This window comes from Chelonoidis abingdonii, chromosome 3 (assembly GCF_003597395.2).
Source record: "Chelonoidis abingdonii isolate Lonesome George chromosome 3, CheloAbing_2.0, whole genome shotgun sequence".
Lineage (NCBI taxonomy): Eukaryota > Metazoa > Chordata > Testudines > Testudinidae > Chelonoidis > Chelonoidis abingdonii.
The window spans coordinates 5,717,920-5,739,617 of record NC_133771.1 but is presented as its reverse complement, the minus strand read 5'-3'; the positions used below and the strand labels follow the sequence as shown (position 1 = coordinate 5,739,617).

General features: G+C 53.3%; 1 protein-coding gene across 1 annotated transcript; it reads right to left on the bottom strand.

The window, feature by feature from the left end:
- Positions 1 to 3,010: 3,010 nt before the first annotated feature.
- TRIM35 (tripartite motif containing 35) lies at positions 3,011 to 19,839 on the bottom strand. Its single transcript, XM_032790549.2, has 7 exons — positions 19,626 to 19,839; positions 18,779 to 19,217; positions 16,450 to 16,545; positions 14,547 to 14,777; positions 12,675 to 12,697; positions 11,662 to 11,783; positions 3,011 to 3,736 (listed from the first exon to the last, which is right to left on the bottom strand). The coding sequence occupies exons 1-7, from the start codon at positions 19,733 to 19,735 to the stop codon at positions 3,171 to 3,173; spliced, it is 1,587 nt and encodes a 528-aa protein (XP_032646440.1). The 5' UTR covers positions 19,736 to 19,839; the 3' UTR covers positions 3,011 to 3,170.
- Between the last annotated feature and the right edge of the window lie 1,859 nt (positions 19,840 to 21,698).

Below are 21,698 nucleotides of genomic sequence, written 5' to 3'. Positions count from 1 at the left end.
AGGCAGCATATGAGATGCATCATATGTTGTATCTTACCCAGGGACATAATGCAGTTTGAATCAGTGTCAATTTCAATTCAAATTCACCTCCACTCTTCTGGTTCTCCCCAGGAATTAATGGACAGGCAGGAAAGGGCAGAGCTGGATTCAAATAGCTTATCATAGAGAGGAGGGTGGGTATGTCTGATGTGGGCTCCATGGAGGAGCAGCCCCATTGCGCAGGAATGTGTATGTTTGTTGGGGGCGTGGAGGGGGAGGAAGTCTGGTTGAAGAACTGAAAAAATTCACAGCCCCCCCCCCCCCCCCCCAATTCTTAACATACTTTCCTCCACCAAAATCCGCTTACCTTGGCACTCAAGGGGGTGGTGTGAAGGCGATTTGGAGTCTTGTCTTTCACCCAGCTGAAGGGAAATACCTGATTCGCAATTAACTCCTCCCCATCCCCTCCTTCCCACACACACACTTAATACCGGAGATTTCAGGCTGTAAATTAGGTGCCTGAGACCATGCTGAAAATGAAAGTGGGACTCTTGGAATCAGCTCTCACGACTCACTGCATGGAGTCCCTCGGTCACACCCAGTTCCTCTGTCATTGTGGAGGTCTGGTTTCGGCTCCCAAACGGATTGTGACCTCTCAGACTGGAGGAGAGGCGTTAGAGCAGCTTGAGTCAGCTTTCATGACGCGAGAGGCTTAAAATTGGTTCTAGGCGGTTAGAAAGGGGACACTGATGAGTTGTTCTCCATGGCCACGGAAGGCAGGACAAGCCGTAATAGGATCTGCCAATCAGGTGCATTTCTTGACTTCTCAGCCAGCTGACCTGCATTTCCGCCCATATCCAGTAGATAGGGACATCTTCCGAAGGCTGCTTAGCCCAGTTTGGGGGCTCAGAGGGAGGCAGTTCTGATTCCAAGAACATACTGGCCTAGATCTCCCCATGGCTGCTTACAAGAGCTCCAAACCACCTTTGAATCTTGGTAGGGCGACCAGACAGCAAATGTGAAAAATGGGGACGGGGGTGGGGGGGTAATAGGAGCCTACATAAGAAAAAACACACAAAAAATCAGGACTGTCCCTATAAAATCAGGACATCTGGTCACCATAAATCTCGGGCACATTCCTCTCACGTCTTTGAATTAATACAGTTCACATTACCCTCTTATACAGAGGGCATGATTCTGATCTCAGGTACCCTGGGGGGAAACCAGGAATAACTCCAATGAAAGCAACAGGGTTACACCAATCTAAAGCCTGTTTGAGGTCAGACTCAGAGTCACAAGCTCCAAAAGTTAACAGTCCGTCAGAACTCTTTGAGGTTCGACAAGGAAGGGGTGAAAAGCCACTCTTCTCAGTCTCAGGTCCTTCTTACACATCCGGGCTGTCCAGTGCCCAGAAGCGTCTGGGTCTGCCTTTTGCACACCTGCGCTCCCTGCTACAGCACAAGGATCAAACATGCTCAGATGAAACACTGGAGTCGTGCAGGACACAAGACATCACGGGTTGTGGAAGTCCTGGCCAGAGCTCTGTGATTAAGGGTGAGTTGAATTTTACACCTTATATAAAAATGGGAAGTGATCAGTTATCTAGGAGGAGTCTGGTTGGGGCACTTTGGGCTGAAAATGTGCCAAAGCCCTGCCATGCAGATCAGGTTTGGCTTATGGCCAACAGAGCCAGTTTGAGGAATCTCCCAATCTTTTGGATTCAGTCACGTTCTGCACAGCCACTACTGTAGGTAGCCAGGTGGGTTAGGTGTGGTTTTACTTTCTCTCTCATCCACAGAAGACAACTCCGGGGAGCACAGGCTGGTGGAGACCTCTGGAGACCTGTATCCTATTCCCAGCACTGCCACTGGGTCCAAGTCAAAGTCAGCTCTGTGCCTCAGCTTCCAGATCTGTAAAATGGAGGCGACACGGACCTCCTCTGTGAAGTGCTTTAAGATCCACTGATGCTTTTATTAGATGGCCTCATGTCAGCCTGTGTAGAGGTATCCAGTCATTTAGGAACAGAGCAGCTGGGGCCAGGGAGATGATGGGTTACTCAGAAGTTAACACTAAAGAAAAGGTGCAAAGTTGATCACTTGTTGATGCTACTCAGTCAGGGATTATTCTCACTGTGAAGAGGCTGGACAAGGGGAGTTCAGAGCTCCTGGCTACTCAAGCTGCCCACTGTGACATGCAGGAGTCCGAGATCAGGAACATTCACTCATTTCCCTGCGGCCGCTCAACCAGAACACAGGACCTGCTGCTGAGCTCTATTGACTTGGCCTGAATTTGAGCCTATTACCTTGGACAAAGAGGCTTTGTAGGTTATGACCATTCCCCTGAGGCTCTCAGTGCCCCCATTTTCATATCGAAAAAACAGCTACAGCCCTTTTGTCTTTCAAGCTCATGAAACTCTCCATGCAAGAGCTTGGGGTTATTTTTATAGCAGCCAAGGGACAGAGTGAAGAGGAGGCTCTATACAATGCACTGTAATGGACCAGTGGTCTAATTAGTGCAGGACCTTGTCTCACCTGTGGTCTACACTAGATACTCAAGGACGAAGTGCAAGAAACCTTACACAGGGGTAATTCTGAAATTCCCTCAGGGCAGAGGGAGTTTCTTGAGTACCTGCTACCCTGCCCTCTGGTAGCTGGTTTATGTGCTGGGGCAGGAGGGGTTTTATAACAGAATAGTCTCATGAGCCACAGGCCCACGCCCATTTTTTGAATCCTGAGAAGCTCTTGGCCTCAGCATCATGTGACCATGAGTTCCACGGGCTCAGCCTGTAAAGAAAATGCTTTCCCAACTCAGCAGTGATTCCCCCCACCCCCAAAAGGAGGGGGAGGGGTTTGGCAGCTAACTGAACCTTTGACGAAAATTCAAAAGGAGACGCTTGGAATTTGTGACTCAGAACACAATCCACATGAGACCACTGCTGTGTTCTGCCACCATGGAGGTTTATTAAAAAGAAAAAAAAAAAAAAGAGCCACAATCTGTTATGGAGGCAAAGAGTAGAAAATAAAAACCCACCAGTAACAGGTTCCCGTGAGAAACCCCAAGCCAGAAACCAGGGGCCTGAGGGGGTTAGTCCATTGGAGTACAGCCTGATGGAAGACACTGTAGAAAGGCTCTTGGAAGATGGGAAAGGGGCAAGCCAGGAGGGGGAGCCTTTACTGGTTGTGTTGAGCAGCCTAAAGTGGAAGGTCCTCCTTGATCAGGATGCGCAGAGGGCAGATCCTGAGGGACCCAGGCGGTGTATCAGGCTTTGGGTTGCCCACGTAGAAATAGGGGAAAACCTCGCCACTGAACTGCTCATGGAAGGTGTAGATATGGCTATTCTGGTCGGCGTCGTAGAAGGAGAGCTCGCCCTCGTCGCAATCCAGTTCTACCCGGATCCGCTTGAGGTCCCGGAGCACCGTCTCCGACCTGGACGAGTTGGAGGCCCGGCACATCTCGCTGTCCGCGCCCTGCAGACGGTAGATGTACCAGAAGCCCGAGCGGGCGTCATGGTGGAAGTTCCACCGGCGGCTGCCGCGCTCCTTGGCCACGCCCACGCGCCAGTTCGTGAGCCCGCCCAGGTCCACCTCCCACACGTGGGAGCCCTTGGAGAAGCCCCGGGAGCCCAGGATGCAGGGGGCTGAGGAGAAGCGCTCCGGGTTGTCCACCAGTAGCTTGTAGCTGCCGTTGGTGATGCTGGTGAGGTTACTGGAGACGGTGAGCCAGCCCGCGGCAGAGTTGGGGTCAAAGCTGAAGGGAACTGAGAAAGGAGATTTGTCAGGTGCCAAGAGCGGCCTTTGGAGCTAGCATCGTGCTGGCATGAGGTACAGCCCAGGGCAAACACCCCACTTGCCAGCCTCCACCACCCAACCTCTCCCCCAGCCCACCCCTTGTGTCTGGGGAAAAGCCCCAGTCCAGACTCGTAACCCCCACCAACACACCTTCAAGTCCCTCCTCAGAGCAACCCTGCTGGCGTGTCCCCAGGGAACATCAGGTGCCACGTGGTTTGCGCTGCCCATAACTGCCTGGGCACCACACACCTCCTATCGTCTGCATGACTCCGGCTCTCCAGTCCATCTATAAGATTGTCAGGCCTTTGGGGCGGGGTCTCTCCTTGGCTGGGCGTTTGTACAGCCCCTAGCACGGCACCAGCTGTGGGCAGCCAGGCATTATGGCAATGGAAGTATTTGCCACATCTACAGCCAGCAGGGAACACTCCCACCTAAGTACGTCTGATCTCCCTAGCACCTCAGAGCATTACTACAGGGTATCCTGCCTCGTTTCCCAGCCGAGCCGGACAGCTGGAAGGGACATAGCCAGTCACACGGGGAGTCCATTGCAGAGTTGAGAATGTGACCCCGATCCCCAAGTCCCAGAGCAGAGCCTTAGCCAGAGGTCATCTTCACGCCCTCCCTCCTTTCCGGCTCTAAACCCATGACAGTGATAAGATTTCTAGGGCCTGTCCAAATGAGACCACCCCCCACCCTCACCCCCACCCCTGCCCTCTGTGGTTTTTTCCTATTAAAAGTTTCAAATGGCAACATAGTCTCTGCCTTAATTCTATTTTACCCGTTTGGGGCATGGGAATGGCAGTCACTTTTTTTAGAAACTGGACAAGTGTTGGGCCCTCCCCCCGCAGAGATGTCCGCGCACCATCGGCACTGCTGGAGAGGTACCCGCTATGCCAATGGCGCCTGTGGAGAGCAACAGCTGTTTCTCAGGAAGGTTACAGCCCGTGGCTGGTGTGACCAGACCCCTGGGAGGTCCTGCTCGAGTCCTGCCGGGTGAACTTGGAGCTGCACTGAACTCAATGTTTCTGAGGCCGGAATCGTCACCCTTCACGTCCCGGACAGCGTGGGCCACGTGGTGTCGGCACTCGACAAGCCTTGCCCAGGGGCATCTCCCCAGCTGCAGTGTTCCCTACCCCAGTGAGACTCCTGGAGTCAGCGGGTTACATCCAGGATGAATCTGGCCTGTAGGGATTTTTACATGCTCTTTTCAACCCCCCTCCTCTCCCCCGACACCACCATCCCTGCTGTGACTGGACTCCACTCAGCTCTGGCTGTTCACCCCCTTTCCCAGACAATCTGATCCTACTGTGCTAACAGGAGCTGTCTCCCCTCTCTCCGGCTGGATCGCTTGCTGCCACCAGCTCGTTGCAGGGCGTGAAATTGGGCAGACGGCCCCCTCCTGCACCCAGCGCTATCCTGCGTGCGGTCGGGGAGGGGGGGGGGGGGCGCGGAAATCTGAGCAGGGGCCTTGCCCCTCCCAGCCCAGATTCACCATGCCTGGCAGGCTCCTCACCTGGTTATCATGACAGGAGCATGGGTGCAGTGTGCAGAACCAGCCATGTATGGTTAACCCCTTATGTGCCAAAGCAAGATTGGACTGGAGCTTGAAGTTGTGAGTAAGGTCCCCCACCCCAAGGCTCTGCTTGGGCATCCCCAGCTCAGCCCCTGCCGCTGCAGGCCTAAACCCGCTGATGAACTCGGCCAATACAGCTTGGTCCCGAGCAGCAGCACCCCCTGGTGGAAACCCCTGATATAACCCTGTAGTTATCCCTTTTCCTCTTCAGCTGCAGCACCCCCAGCTACCCTAGAGGGTCCCTAGCCTGTCCCTCCATCTCTGCCATTGCACCTGTCAAACCCACAGCATCCCCCTCCTATGCCAGTTCTGAGCCCCACACATCACCCCCCCTCCCAAATATACTCAGTAAAAGGTAGAGCTAAGCTGCTGTGTACAGAGAAGAAAACCTCTCTAGGATAGACTGATAGGTGCAAGGATAGGTGCACTGGGTAAGAGATTCAAGTCCAGGACCTCCATGGGAGTATTCTCAGAAGTGCTTCCAGATCCACGCACAGGGCCAGTTAGACAGACAGAAGTGCAGGGCCTCATGGGTGGATGAAACGATGGTGTTTGGAGGAGAGATTCGGGAGGGATGGGCTTTGGCTAAGACAAAATGGACCCAGATTTCTGGCACATAAAAGTTAAAAAAGTCAGGGGAGTTTTTAAACTTAGGGCTGGGGGAAGCCAACAGACGCCACTCTGAGGGGAGGATTTATTAAAGGCTATTCTTCTCCTCTTGACTAGGATAGAAAGTGAGAAGATGACAATACTGGTAGGAACGGAAGAGAAACAGTCAAAAGGAAAGAGTCCCATCCAATCACATCACATGAAGGCCAACAACTAAATACTGACAAATGTTATAAGTGCTTGTATACAAATACAAGAAGTCTAAATCCTAAAATGGGCGAACTTGAGGGCCTAGTATTAAAAGGAGGATATTGATATAAGCAACATCACAGAAACTTGGTGGAATAATGTTATTCCATTCAACATGGTGATACTAGGGTACAAAATATATAGCAGGTGTAGTAAGAGGAGGCCCTGAGATATAAACCTTGGTATCAGAGGCCTGGTATGAGGCCTGAGGCCTGAGCTAAAGTAATGGTCAAGACATTGCTAACAAAGCAAAGTTGAGCTGTGAGCCAGAGGCAGGCCCTGCTCACAGAAGCTGGCAAGGAAAGGGCTGATGCTGCAAGGAGATACGTACTTAAAAAGGTACTGAACACTGGAGATCAGAACATTCACATACTTGCACATTCCACACAAATAACAAGGAACAGGCTGATGCATCCCAATGACGGAGGCAAAAGGGTAATATGATGGATAGAGTTGTTTTGTTCTAACCAACATGTACAAGGTGAGAGGCGGCACCTTACTACGTAGAGGGGTTGTACCTTACTACGCAGAGGGGCTGCACCTCAATACGTCAGGAGGGATGTGTAACTTGTTTGTACCTGTGTATAAGAATGCATCCCTGGGGCGATGTCTTTGTCCGGCCTAGGGGGCAGTGGAAAGTCCCGCCACTGACTGAGCCGAGTCCATTGACCGTGGGTACATATTTGTAGTATGCTCGGTAGACTAAGTAATCTGCGGAGAACTACTACTGTATCCAATACGGCAATAAACCTGGCCGACGTGCCTTCGTACCTTACTAGACTCTGTGGTCATTGGGGGTTCTCTTCGGGTCTGCTGTGTCAGCTGTCTGCAGAGTTGGGGCAGCACACAGAGGGAACACATGCACGCAGCCGAGCGATACCAACATTGAACAGAGCAGAGCACCACACTGGTAGCATCTGACAACAGCAGGAGTCTGAGTCCCAGTTGTCTTCAGTCCGAAAACCACCCCACTGCAGCCTGTGGAGGAGAGACGCAGGCAGCCAAGCTGCTGGCAATGTCTGCTGCAGGCGATGCCCCCCACAGCTCCCATTGGCTGGGGGAGAGGGACAGAGATACCACTAGTATCTGACATAGGAATGACAGAGTAGGTCACACTGATGCGGGAGTGGCACTGTAGGTGAAAGAATCACCATGTGAAACAGTATCATAGACTTTACAGATAGAAATTCCACGTTTGAATAATAAAGAATCTAGAATAAGAAAAAAAGAAAGAAATGGAGATATATCATCTCCTAGAACTGGAAGGGACCTTGAAAAGGTCATCGAGTCCAATCCCCTGCCTTCACTAGCAGGACCAATTTTTTCCCCTGATCCTTAAGTGGCCCCCTCAAGGATTGAACTCACAGCCCTGGGTTCAGCAGGCTAATGCTCAAACCACTGAGCTATCCCTCCCTCCTAACAGTAGGAATATACAACTGACACAGAAGCAGGATGTGGCAGTGACTGTGAAATAGGGAGATTAGAGAGGCTACAAAAAAAACAAACAAAAACCAGAAAACCCACTAATGGGGGATTTCAACTAACCCCATATTGACTGGGTACATGTCACCTCAGGACAGGATGCAAAGATGCAGTCCTTGATAGTGTGTAGAAATTGTTTCTGGAAGCGGTTAGTCCTGGAAATCACAAGGAGAGAGGCAATTCTTGATTTAGTCCTAAGTGGCGCACAGGATCTGGTGCAAGAGAAAAACAGCTGAACCACAAAGTGATAGCAACCATAATGTAATCACATTTAAACAGCCTTGTAGGGTTGAAAAGACCACAGAAGCATTTAACACCCAAAAGGGGAACTAGACAAACATGAGGAAGCTAGTTAGAAATTAAAAGGCACAGCCACAAGAGTGAAATGCCTGCAAGCTGCATGGAAACTTCAAAACCACCAAAGGAAACTAATAGGAGGACCAAAAAAATAGAAGTGCCACCATGGCTAAACAGAGTAGAAAAGGAGGTTAGAAGCAAAAAGGGATCCTTCAACAATTGGAAGTCAAATCCTGTGATAAACAAAGGGAGGGGAGGGGACTCCCTTTTACGGACACCCAGCCAGCCAGTTAGCTCTAAAGTCCCTCTTGGTGGCTGCTTGCTTCATCTGTAAAGGGCTAAAAGATCCTGCAGGTAAAAGGAAGGGAATGGGCACCTGACCAAAAGAGCCAATGGAAGGCTAGAACTTTCAAATGGGAAAAAAGCTCTCTTTTGTGTCTCTGTTGTTCTCTCTGGGCTGGAGAGATGGGAGCAGCTGGAATGCTGGGTGAAGCTTGGACCAGGTATGAAAAATCATCATCCATAACTAGAAGGATTCACTGGGACCGGGAATGTTTAGATAGATGGGATTAGGTTGATTTATTTACTGTAAGGCTTGCGGACTCCTCTGTGCTAACCCCAGATGCTTTTGTTCGCTTTACGCTAAACCCCCAAGAAAGCTAGTTTGGATGCTTAATTTTTTGGAATTGCTCTTTTAAAAATCTAGCAAAAGCCAAAGTTCCAGATGTATTTTCTTTTTGTTTTAATAAAATTTTCCTTTAAGGACAGGATTGCATTTTTGCTGTATTTAAATTTTTAGAATCCTTGGGGGCTCCCACCTTCTGCGCTTGAAGTGCCAGAGTGGGGAATCAGCCTTGACAAATCTCAACTGAGGAAAACAGAAAGGAGCATAAACTCTCACAAGTCAAGTATAATTAGATAGGCCAAAAATGAATGTCTTTTGCTAGTTCTTGTCAAACTAAACAGCAAAAAAGTTAAGTACATCAGATGCAAGAAGCTTGCCAAACAACTAGTGGGGCCACTGGACGACTGAAATGCTAAAGGAGCACTCAAGACAAGACCAGTGCAGAGAAGCTAAATGAATTCTTTGCATCAGTCTTCACTGCAGAGGACATGAGGGACATTCCCACACACAAGCCATTCTTTTTTAGGTGACAGATCTGAGGAACTGTCCCAGATGGAGGTGTCAATAGAGGAGGTTTTGGAACAAATCATACATCACACAGTTATAAGTCACCAGGACCAGATGGCATCACCCAAGAGTTCTGAATGAACTCAGATATGAAACTGCGGAACTACTCTCTAGGGTATTTAACCTATTGCTTAAATCAGTCAGTGTCAGATAACTGGAGGGTAGCTAATGTAATGCAATTTTTTAAAAAAAGGTTCCAGAAACGATCTTGGCAATTACAAGCCCGTGAGCCTAACTTCAGTACCATGCAAATTGGCTGAAACTAGAGTAAAGAATAGAGGAGGTCATGCCAACACATAGATGAACACCATTTTTGATGGAAGAGTCAACACTGCTTTTGTAAAGGGAAATCATGCCCCACCAATCTATTAGAATTCTTTGCGAGTGTCAGGAAACATGTGAACAAGGGTGATCCAGTGGATATAGTGTACTTGGACTTTCAGAAAGTAGGATTTGTACTGGGACCAGTGCTGTTCAACATATTCATAAATGATCTGGAACAAGGGGTAAACAGGTGGCAAAGTTTGCAGATGATACAAAGTATCAGAGGGGTAGCCCTGTTAGTCTGGATCTGTAAAAGCAGCAAAGAATCCTGTGGCACCTTAGACTAACAGACGTTTTGGAGCATGAGCTTTTGTGGGTGAATACCCACTTCGTCAGATGCAGGTAGCTGCATCTGACGAAGTGGGTATTCACCCACAAAAGCTCATGCTCCAAAACGTCTGTTAGTCTAAGGTGCCACGGGATTCTTTGCTGCTTTTACAGATGATACAAAATTACTCAGGACAGAGTTAAGTCCAAAGGTGACTGCGAAGAGTTACAACAGGATCTCACTAAACTGAGTGACTGGCAACAAAACAGGTGAAATGCAGTGTTGATAAATGCCCATTGGAAAAAATAATCCCAACTATACACACACAAACTGATGGAATGTAAATTAGCTGTTACCATTCAAGAAAGATCTTTAAGTTATCCTGGATAGTTCTCTGAAAAGCATCCACTCAATATGCAGCAGCAGTCAAAAAAAGTGAACAGAATGTTAGGAATCATTAGGAAAGGGATAGATAATAAGACTCATAATATTATGCTGCCACTATATAAATGCACAGTACGCCCACACCTTGAATACTGCGTGCAGATCTGGTCAACCCATCTCAAAAAAAAAGATATTGGAATTGGAAATGGAAAAAGTACAAAGAGACTGGGACTGTTCAGCTTAGAAAAAAGGATGAGTAAGGAGGGATATGAGAGAAGTCTATAAAATCATGACTGATGTGGAGAAAGTGTTATTTACTCCTCCTCATAACACACAAGAACCAAGGGTCACCCAATGAAATTAACAGGCAGCAGGTTTAAAAGAAACAGGACGTATTTCTTCATACAACACACAGTTAACCTGTGGAACTGGTTGCCAGGGGATGTTGTGAAGGCCAAAAGTATAACTGGGTTCAAAAAAGAGAACTAGATAAGTTGTCGTGGAGGATTGGTCCGTCAGTGACTATTAGCCAAGATGGTCAGGGGCACAACGCCATGCCCTGGGTGTCCCTAAGCCTCTAACTGCCAGAAGCTGGAACTGGCCAAAGGGGGATGGATCACTAGAGAGAAGACCTTGTTCTGTTCATTCCCTCTGAAGCACCTGGCACCAGCCACCATCAGAAGACAGGATACTGGGCTAGATGGACCATTGGTCTGATCCAGTGTGGTCATTCTGTGTGTCCCACTGCCCCCTAGTGGATAAAACGAGGATCTGCGTGTGTGTAAGTCGAGATGGGACCGCCTCTCTAGCTCAAATGTAAGAGTGGAGAGTCAAGCTCTCTTCTCCACCAGTTTACAGTTCAGTTTAGCAGCATCTGGAGTCCGTTTATGCAGCACCTATGGCTGCTACCTGTAATCTGCTGTTCAGGGTGTGTTATTCTCTGCAGATCAGAGGAGGAATCCGTTATAGCTCCCAGCCAGCGGGTTTGGTCAGGCTCTTAGCTCTGTGTCCTAAGACACAAATCAGCCTGAATTCCATGCGCCAGCGTAACAACCCCACATCCAGGTCATCGGCAGGGTTTGAACCCACAGCCTTCAATGCCATAGGCCTCTACCACCTGAGCGAAACGAGTAAGTGCATTAGCAGCAGCAGGCTGTTAGCCTCCAGGTGGAACAGCCCCAGTAGCTTTGAAGGCACGCAAAGCTCCATGGTGCTCCCGGCCTGGAAGTCTGAGCAGCTGTGTGGCTCTAAGTCAGTGGTCTCCAAAGTGGGGTGCGTGCATCCCAGGGGGTGTGCAAGAGGATCATTTGGGATGCGCAGCAGGAGGAGCGCCGCCAGAGCAATGCCACTTCTATTTTTCCCCTTCAGCAGTTCGGAGGAGGGGGTGCACGCTCAAAAATTTTTTACTGATGGAGTGCGTGATCAAAAAAGTTTGGAGACCACTGCTCTAAGTTACCCGGTGCATTGGCCACCACTCGCCCACCCCACTCATTGCCCCGTGTCCGCACTGCCTTACCTACTGTAATGATGTCCAGCATCTTTTTCCACACGTCATACTGCAGGGACCCCAGGAACTTGGGGACATCAACCAGCATTCCCGGCGAGATGGCTTCTGGCTCCTCTGCCGTGCAGGCAATTCTGTGGAGATGCAGGAGGTTACACGGAACCGGTCAGGAGAGGCCATGTTCCAGGGGGTTACTGAAAATGATCACTTAAGTCGGGGAGGAGGTTCTGTTCTGCCTGCAGGTGACAGCCGCAGTCCAACATCCCACCACAGAGCAAGGCCAGGGATGGAGATCTCCAAGGCACTGCTGAGTCAGGACAGCCCTCTGCTCTCAGGGTCAGCCCAGCATGAGACTATGGGGCACTGTGCTGAGGGAAGGGATCGTCTTTCAAATGGGGCCTTGAAACCAAATCCTCAGGGATTCCACAGCACTTTCCCTGGTTAGAGTCCACCTTGGGTGGTTACAGCCTGTCTGTAACCGTCCTTTGTTAATTTGGTGAGGGGGGCCCTTCATTTCCAGGCCTGAACAGCTGCCTAGGGTCATTCTCAGGGGCAGGGGGAGCAGAGTTGTAATTCCTGCCTCGGATACTGGAGATTAGTCCTGGACCAGACCTTCACGGCCCAACGTGGAGCTTCGGCGGGTGAGATTAGAATGATTTCAACCCCGATTTCATATCTCAGGCTCATCTTTACCATGTGATATTTGTAAATTGCTCTGGGACCTCAGGGATCACGAGCTGAATCATCAGAGCTGCTTGGCATGAGCAGGAATTGCTGGTACTCTGCACCCTCCAAAACAAGGATCTCTACCAAAGTACCACCTCTACCTATTCGCAGCCGCAGCCATATGCATCCTGCAGCGTTTTCATGTTCCCCTGCAGGAAGGTTTCGAGGTGGGGTCTGTGTCATGGACAAAGCCATTGCACTTGGAATTGGTAACGCTGCGGGACTTGGTGTAAGAGGGCCATCCTTGAGCCAATAAACCCCAGCTGCACATTCAGGATTTCAAACGCTCAGGAACCTACCTGCGCTTGCGGTTCTTGTGTTTCTGAAAGAGAGAGAAACGCCGCACGTTAAACCCGCACAAGGTGCTTTTGTAACGATCAAAGGAACTGACAATGGTGGGTGGGCAGAAATGTGCCCTGGAGACCAGTTATGCACTGGAGCATATGACTGCACAATCGGGGGGGGAAGGGGGAGAAATGGGGAGGGGTTGCTATTCTCATGCCCAGGTTTGGGGCAATCCAAAGTGCAACCCCCCTACAACAAAGCCACATGCTTTTGAGCAGGTTTCAGAGAGAATTTACATTGAACACGTGATTGTTTTGCCCATACTGCCCAGAAGAGGCAGGAGACAGGCAAGGTCTCCTTTCCCGGCTGCATCCCATTCCCTTCCCTCCCAGTCCCTTCTGTAGCACACTAAGGGATTGTCTGCATAGGCGTCGACTCTGTGTGTGCTCTGGGACCATGGGGAAAAAATAGTGGATGCTCTGCACCCACTGGCAGCCAAGCTCCCCTCAGCACCCCCGCTCCCAGCGTGCCGCGTCCCTGCTCCTACGCCTACCTCCCAGTGTGTCCTGCCGCCCAACAGCTGTTTGGTGGCACTTAGGACTTTCCAGGAGGGAGTGGGGAGGAGCAGGAACACAGCACGCTCAGGGGAGGAGGCGGAGAAGAGGCGGGGACTTGGAGGAAGCAGGTGGAAAGGGGGGCAGGAAAGGAGCGTGGACTTTGGGGAAGGGATGGAATGCGGGTGGTGCAGGGGCGGGGTCGAGCAGCCGGGAACAATGGAAGTCAGTGCCTATGCTTGTCTACATGTGAACCACTCCTGCAGCACAGCTGCAGCTTCAGTGTAGACACTCGGGGTATCTCCCATTGGCGTAGGCGATCCAGCTCCCAAAGAGGTGGTAGCGAGGTCGATGAAGAATTCTTCCATCAACTCAGCGCTGTCCACACGGGACTCGGGCTGGCTTACCGCCGTCGCTTGGGCGGGGGATTTTTCTCACCCCGAGTGATGAAGCTGGGTCACTCTCATTCTAGTGCAGACCAGCCCTAATGGGTTTGCTTTCAGCCCAAGCAATTGCACCCTTCAAATACAGGGACAGATCCTCAGCTGGTGTCAATCAGGGGGGCGCCATTGAAGTCCATGGCACTAGGCCAGTTTACTCCACCCAGGGGGGAAGGGGAGGGGACTGGCTCACAGGTTTTATGCCCCTTAGCCAAGCTGTTTGTATCTAGCTCTGCGAACCCTCTTGCTCACTGCAGGTCAAGCTCCCACCACCACCTCAGCCCTTGGTCCTTTGTGGCTCTGGGCATCATGTATCCAAACCCTCTCGGATGCACCAGCGTCCTTGGTGGAGCCATGCTTGGAACAAATGCCGGCTACCCAGAGCCACATGGAGAGGGACCCACCGCTCCTTACTACGAGAGGCTTCTGCCCAGCAAACCCATTCTTCACTGCCACCTCATCCCAGCGCGAGGTCTCCCTGGCCTGCCCCTGCCCCGGTAAGTGCCGTTTCAGATTATTGTTCCCAGACAAATTGCAGCTTATGTCCTGCCTGGTCTCTAGATCCTCCGTTACTTCTCTGGGGGGGTAAAGGCTCCCACACAGAGGCCCCCCAGCGGCTCTGGAATCCTGTGCTTATTTGGCCCCAGGAGAGGCAGGCGGCTGCATTAGCTATAGCTGAAGACCAACGATGGCCATGTGTTAACCATTGCACTGCTGATCATTTGAGCAGAAACCTCTAGCTCCCCTGGGATGTGGGCGGAGCTTTGACAGTGGGCAGAGCTAAGATGTAGTTCGACCTCTCCCCCAACCCACAACTCCCCCATCTGAGTCACGGGGGCCAAGGTGAGCACTGCAGGCATAGATAGGGAGGAAGGCAGGAGGATGGCATTACCTTGAGGAAGGAGATGTCATCCTCAGTCAGCTCAGCCTGCAGCTGGTTGACCTCGTGCAGCAGGGCATCGCTGTCCTCCGACAGCTTCTTGATCTTGCCCTCAATCAGGCCCTGCTTGTGCCGGGCCTCCTCGTGCAGCTCCGCCAGCACGGCCTTCTCCTCACCCCGCAGGAACTCGTGCAGCTTCTCGAACTCCTTCCTGATCTGATCCTCCAGCCTGGCGACCTCCACCTGCCCGGCGAGAGGAAGGGCAGGACCATAGCAGCGATCGGACTTAGCCCCGACTCTTCCCACCCCCAAGGGGTCCCTGCACCCAACAGCAACCCACAGGGCAACAGGACCCCACTCTAGGGCAGGAAGGGAAGAATGTTATTTGTATGACAGTGGCACTTAGCTGGGGGGCCCTGCCCCAAGGAGTTTACAATCTAAAAAGACTGCTCAGAGTTTGTCCAATGACTTTTTCATTAAAAAGAGTCTGTTGTGTCCAAATCTTGGTTGCACAAAAACCATCTGAAGCTGATTTTTCAATGAAAAAAACAAAGCAAAAATGTGAGCTTGTGTTTCCTGGATGGAAAACATTTTGGGTTTCGGGCACAGGGACCGACCTCCCTGCTGCCTGGTAGGTGCTTGACCCCCGCCCTGCCCTCACCCCACCTGCATTCCACCCCTTCCCCAAAGTGCCCACCCCATTCCTACCTCCATTCCTTCCCCAAAGTCCCCACCCCTGCCCCACCTCTTCTCCACCTCCTCCCCTGAGCATGATGTGTCCCCGCTCCTCCCAGAAAGTCCTAAGCATTGCCCCACAGCTGTTAGGCAGCGGGGGCGGAGGAAGTGCTGGGAGGGAGGGGGAGGAACGGGGAAGCAGTGAGGAGGGAGGAGCTTGGCTGCCGGTGGGTGGGGAGCACCCGCTAATTTTTCCCTGTGGATGCTCCAGCCCTGGAGCACCCACGGAGTTGATGCCTATTGTTTAAGGCCTCTGGAAAAAAAGAAAAGGGAAGGGGAGAGCTGAAAACCCAAAACAAGGGGAAGGGAGTTGAAAGCCCAAATCAAAACGTTGCCATTCAAAATGAAAATGTAGCTGACATTTTTCCTGGAAAGAAAAAATAAGGCGGGGGGAGGGGGGGGCTATTTTGACCCGCTCTGCTAAATAGGACACAGGGCAGGAGGCCCGTTTGGCTGACGGGAAATGAACACGGAAGTGGTGAAATGGCTTAACTAAGTTCCCCCAGAGTCTGACAGAACCTGCAGCTGAACCCAGATCCTGAGCCCCAGGGCATCCCTCTGATGACTGCCACATTATCGCTTGTTCCTTTGGGCTCCAGCAGAACCTCACTGGCCGCCATCACCAGGAAGAGCCATTGTCCCTCGGGTTTCCCAGCAGTGGGCCAGAGCTCTAGAGACCAGACAGCATTTCCCACCCAGTATCAGCCTCCTGCACGGAAAGCAGCCTCCCTCCTGTGACCCCAGCCTGCCTCCCCACCACACTCCTGCCGTTATGTGGGATTGCTGGCATAGGATGGGGCAGCGTTCCACTGCAGAGGTGGCTGCATTTCTGCCATGGGAGTGGGATCTGCTAGGTACAGTTTGCAAAGGACCTTTGGATCCTGCGGGATGAAAGGCTCCACTGAGAGATGTTTTCAAACAAGGCCCAGCCTCAGGCACTGGTCACACAGAAATAATAGTGGCCCTGGGCTGTGGCACCAACTCTAACTCGTGACTCAGCTCAGCCCTGCCCAGCTCCACCTGGCAGCAGTGAGAAAGCCTCAGCAGCCAATTCCCTGTGGGTTGGGCCCCACAGCCACCAGCTGCAGGCTTGCGATCAGCTAAGACCCCCTTTGCAGTGCCTGCAGGACTATCTCCTCGGCTGTCCAATCCGCCAACCCACTTCAAACTGGCTGTTTACCTGGTTGTGCTTGGAGATTGACTCGTACGACCGCCGGACTGCCCCGAAATCCTTCACCTTGTCCCGCAGGGAGTTCTTCATGTTCCTCCATTTGGCCTGCAAGAAGGAGATGCTCCTTATATAGCACGTTCCTCAATGGTAGGCCTCTGTTAGGGACCACTTATTTTTATACATATACACACACATACACATGTATGTAATTTATTTCATATATACATACACACACCCCCATGAAGTCACACCAGCTCATGAACTGTTCCCTCTGTTTTCCCCCCCCACCCCCAAGCATGTGTGGAATGAATTTTGTCATGTGCATCAATATGGAGCTGATTTATGACGTGGTAGGAGTGAGGCCGAGGGGTTTGGAGTGTGGGACGGGGCTCAGGGCTGGGGTGCGGGGGGAGGACGACTCCGGCTCTGGGCTAGGGCCAAGGATGAGGGGATCAGGGCTGGGGGCTCTGGCTGGGGGTGCAGGCTGCCCTGGGGCTACAACAGGGAGACAGGACTCCCCCCAGCTCTCTCCCTCTGCAGCAGCACCTGGGCTGGGGCAGACAGGCACCTATCTCCCAGCCACGCCAAGGCCGGGGCTGGGTGGGTGCCAGCAGGGAGAGGCATCTCTCCTCACCGCAGCTCTGAGCGCCTGCGTGGTGCATAATAGCCTGCTGCGTGGCCACGTGGCTTAGAGGGAACTTAGCTCATTAACAACAACAAGTTGCATTTTGCTAGCCCTTTTCCTCTGGGGACCTCCGAGCACCTTACAAACATCCGTCCAGCCTCAACTCTCTCAGGAATCTAAACGCTCCTGCTTCAGCGTGTAAGACAACCCCTAAGACACTGCCCCTGGGGGCAGGGGAGCCAGTGAACACCTCTTGCAGGGTTTTGCCCCTTCTTCTGAAGTATCTGGTCCTGGCCACTGTCCGAGACAAGACCCTGGGCTAGAGGAGCCATGGGCCTGATCCTGCCTGGAAATTCCCATATTCCCAATGCTGATTCTCCCTGTTTTGCAGACAGGAAGCATTAAACGAGAGGGGGAGTGACTCACGCCTGCTCACAGCATGGCTGGGATGAGAGTGCAGGAGGCCTGACTGCCAGGGCTGTGTCTCAACCACTAGACCATACCCCCTCCACACATACACACACCCTCCCTGTGCACTGTCAGGCGGAGTTATAAACAGATTTCAGAGCCTGCCCCAATGGCTGCTGCCGTGTTTGATTTAAGGCACAGCCCCCTCCCAAGTGACTCACTCGGCCAGTGACGACAGCATTTCCAATTTCCCTTTTCCGGCTGGAAGAGCAAAACCACTGTCTGGAGATCGGCCCTGCTGCCCTGTTCCCTGGCTCGTGACTGGGGAGAGGCTCGGAGCATCACTGCTCTGCCACAGTATCTTGTCCTTCCCCCATGCCGGTGCTAAGCACACTTCACTGCCCTTGCTCCAGGCGTGGGGCCATGGCAGGAGCATTGCTGAGACACGGCCATTCACCAGCCAAGGACACACAAACGGTCTCCAGGCTGGGGACAGTGTGGGCCGGACCCCATGCTGTCCTGTTCCAGAGCTCTCTCCAGCTCCTGCCATACTGCTAACAAGGCAAGCGACTGCCCTGGGTGTCCTGCCAGGGGACTGGGCAGGCAAGCCACACGGCACACCAGCTTTTCAATGTATCCCAGCAAGCGGCAATACAGAGAGGAAAGGGGCTGGCAGAGCAGTGAAGCAGCACCTGTACAGGCAGAGTACCTTGGAAACAGAGCAAGAGCAGAGAGACCTGGTGCCTTTCGCTCAGGCCTGCCCCCCCAAACACACAGTCACACTACAGCCGGCTGCCTGCTTACAGCTGCCCCTACTTCATACTAGTAATTAAGGGGAGCGCCATCAAAATCCCAGTCCCGGGAGCCTCAGGCAGTTAGCATGTAAGGCAGGGCTGCACATGCATGATATTCTGCAAGAGGGGGAAAGCTCTGTGCACACCCCCCCATCTGAGGCCCCCCCTTCCCACCACAAGATATACCTCCCTCTGGGCAATCCGAGGTGCAGTCCACTCCCCTCGTGGAAGTGCCATTGGGTGCATCCCTGTATTCCAGCCATGCACATCCCTGTATCCCGCCTACAACCGGACCTATACCATAAGCCCCTAGGTCATGGGGTGCCCGCTGAGGGCAAATCCCTTGTGCATGCAGTGCAGGGTTGCCCTGCATGCCAGGTGTCCACGCCGCCCAGCACACACCTCCGTGCACACACCCTCCCCATCACCACACTCCAGCCCTCGCACGTGCATCTCCTGCACGTCTGCGCCCGCGTGTCGCTCAGGTCACACACCACCCCCGGCCACTCACCCTGTAGTCCTTGGCTGTCTCCGCCAATGGCCACACCTTGTGGCCCTGGTGCTGCTTGGCGCTCTGGCACAGGGCGCACACCAGCTCCTTGTCGTCGTGGCAGAAGAGCTTGGCCTCCTCGCGGTGCAGGGTGCACAGGGTGGGCCCAGCCGGGGCGCCCCGCCGGCTCTCCTCCCGCAGGAGCATCTCCACCAGGTTGTTGAGCGTGTGGTTGACCCGCAGCTCGCCCAGGGGGGCCAGCTCCTTGCACACGGGGCACGCGTGGCGGGGCTGGTGCTCCCACGAGCGGCTCACGCAGGCCCGGCAGAAGTTGTGGCCGCAGCCCAGGGTCACGGCCTCGCGGAAGGGGTCGTAGCAGATGGGGCAGAGCAGCTCCTCTTTGAAGGTGGCGCCAGGGCGGGAGGAGGCGGCGGCAGAAGCGGCGTCGGTCTCCATGGCCCTGCGGGGGCGGGGGAGAAGGGGAGTCAAACCGGCGCAGAGAGCAACACCCCGATTGGGAAAACCGCCCCGGCTGCTGCTGCGATCGCGGCCTCTGACTCACTGCGGGGAGAAGCCGAGCCCAGCCCGGCCGGCGGCGCTGAGTGACGCGGCATCAGGCCAGTGGGAGCCGCCGCAGCGCCGCGGTGGTGGGCGCGGCCGGGAAGGGGCCGCTGCTCTGGGGGGGTCGGACCGTCTCTGCCCCGCTGCTGCTCCGGGGCTGGGGGGGATCGGACCGTCTCTCCCCGCTGCTGCCCGGGGCTCGCTCCCTCCTGCCAGCTGGGGGTCCGGGAAGATCCGCCCCCGCCTAACGCCCGCCCCCGCCGCCCGATGCAGAGCGGCCGGCGCCCCTTGCCGGGCTGGGTTTTACCTGGGCTGGGAGCAGGCAGCGGCGGGAGGGGCCCAGGCCGGGAGGCACCGTTTGCAGCAGCCCCGGGCTCGGCGCTGCCTGCGCGGGGGCCGGGCGGAGTCTCCGGGCATCGCTGGGGCGATCGGACCCCAGGAGAGAGGAGCCGCTGGAGCCGGGTCTTTCCTTTTATGTCCCTGGGCCGGAGCCGGGCTCCACCCCCGGCCGGCCCCTCCGGGACTAGGGAGCGGCTCCCGCAGCCCACGCCAGGGTGCGGGGTGCGGCTCGGAAGGGGGCGGGGGAAGAGACAGGAGAGTCGCTTTCTTCCAACCCTGAACAAGGAGATTGCTCGGAAGCGGGAAACAGGCCTCGCTTTGCAGCTGCTCTGCACGCCCCCCACCCCCCGGGGCTGAGACCCCTTTACACACAGCGCAGATCCCCAGAGAGACCCCACGGGGCTTGTCGCACTATGATCCGGGGGGGCTCTAGCCTAGTCTTTGTCCCTGAGCCTGTGTCTGTTGCCCTTTGCACTGGCCCTGAGAGGGGGCGGAGTTGGGTTCATTAGTGCAATAAATTAATGATTGTCCAGCCCTTTGTTACCTCCCTAAATCCATGCTACAGGGCTAGCTGCTGTCAGTGCCTGGCGACCAGCCTGGACGCCCCGCACGGGTCTGAGGCTCACACAAAGCCCACCCAGCTGCGGAGAGCCAAAGGAGATGTTAGCCCAGGGGTGGGCAAACTTTTTGGCCTGAGTGCCACATCGGGGTATGGAAATCGTATGGCCGGCCATGAAGGCTCACGAAATTGGGGTTGGGGGGTGCAGGAGGGTGCTCTGTGCTAGGACCGAGGGGTTCGGAGGGTGGGAGGGGGATCAGGGGTGCAGCCTCCAGGCAGCACGTACCTCAAGCAGCTCCTGGAAGTAGCCGCACATCCTCACTCTGGCCAGGCAGCTCTGCATGCTGCCCTGTCCACAGGCACTGCCCCTGCAGCTCCCATTTGCCTTGGTTCCCGGCCAATGAGAGCTGCTGTGGTTCCCAGCCAATGAGAGCTGCAGGGGCGACATGCGGAGCCCCCTGGCTGTCCCTATGTGTAGGAGCCGGAGCGGGGACGTGCCGGCTGCTTCCGGGAGCTGTGCAGAGCCACGGCACACGTGGAGTGGGGCAAGCCCTGGACCCTGCTCCTCAGCGAGAACCCGAGGGCCAAATTACAATGTCTGAAGAGCCGGATGTGGCCCCCAGGCTGTAGTTTGCCCAGCCCTGTGCTAGCCACATCGCTCCCTAGCAAATTGATTCCTAAACAGGAATTACCCATTGAACTCACCCTGTGATTATTTTTGAAATAGGGATAAATTTGTGTACACTGTAAACTTCTTATGGAGAATTGGTGAAGAGGAAATGGGATGAATTCACAGCCTAAATTATTCCCCATGGATTATTTGCTTGGCTGTAAAGATAAGTGCTTCCATACCCCCCACATAACAGCAGGCATTACTGACCCAATACATTCAAACATCGTGAGTCAGGCCCCCCAAATCATGAGATTTTAAAATAAAGTGGGGGATTCTTTTTATTTGCCTTATAGTTTTTTAACCTTTAGGGGGTCCATTTTCAAGCAGGAAGGGCTAATTTGCTATTTTTTAAATGAAAGCGGAGATTGTCATGTGCTCACATGACTCCAGGAGCTGGGGCATTAAGAAAAGCCCCAAACATCATGAGACTTGTGATACAATTGCGAGAGTAGAAAACACTGCATTGGGCCTGATTCTCCATTGTCTTGCACTGTGTGTTCTCATTTGTGGCTGTGGAAAGCCAGGGTAAGAAGCTTTTACACCCATGTGACCCTGATGTAAATGACAAAGTGCAGGGTGGTGGAGAATCAGACCCTTGTTTTTACATCTCTTGGCTTCCCAGTGCTTCAGGTCTCATCTGTATTTTTCTTATTCAGTCTGTAAACTCTTTGGGCAAAGACTTACGGGTATTCTACACTGCCGAGTGCATTGCTTGTGCTTAGTAAATATAATTAGCTGCTGGTTCTACCTGGAGCCCACCCAGCATGATGCCAGCAGAGTATGTGGTTGCATTTTGTGTGTGAGAGAAG

What these genes read in the sequence shown, in the direction of transcription:
- TRIM35 (XM_032790549.2), bottom strand. Translation starts at nt 19,735, where the DNA reads ATGCCCGGAGACTCCGCCCGGCCCCCGCGCAGGCAGCGCCGAGCCCGG. An exon ending in GCTGCCTGCTCCCAGCCCAG is followed by an intron (nt 19,218 to 19,625) that starts GTAAAACCCAGC and finishes CCGCCCCCGCAG; the next exon opens with GGCCATGGAGACCGACGCCG. An exon ending in ATGACATCTCCTTCCTCAAG is followed by an intron (nt 12,698 to 14,546) that starts GTAATGCCATCC and finishes TCTCTCTTTCAG; the next exon opens with AAACACAAGAACCGCAAGCG.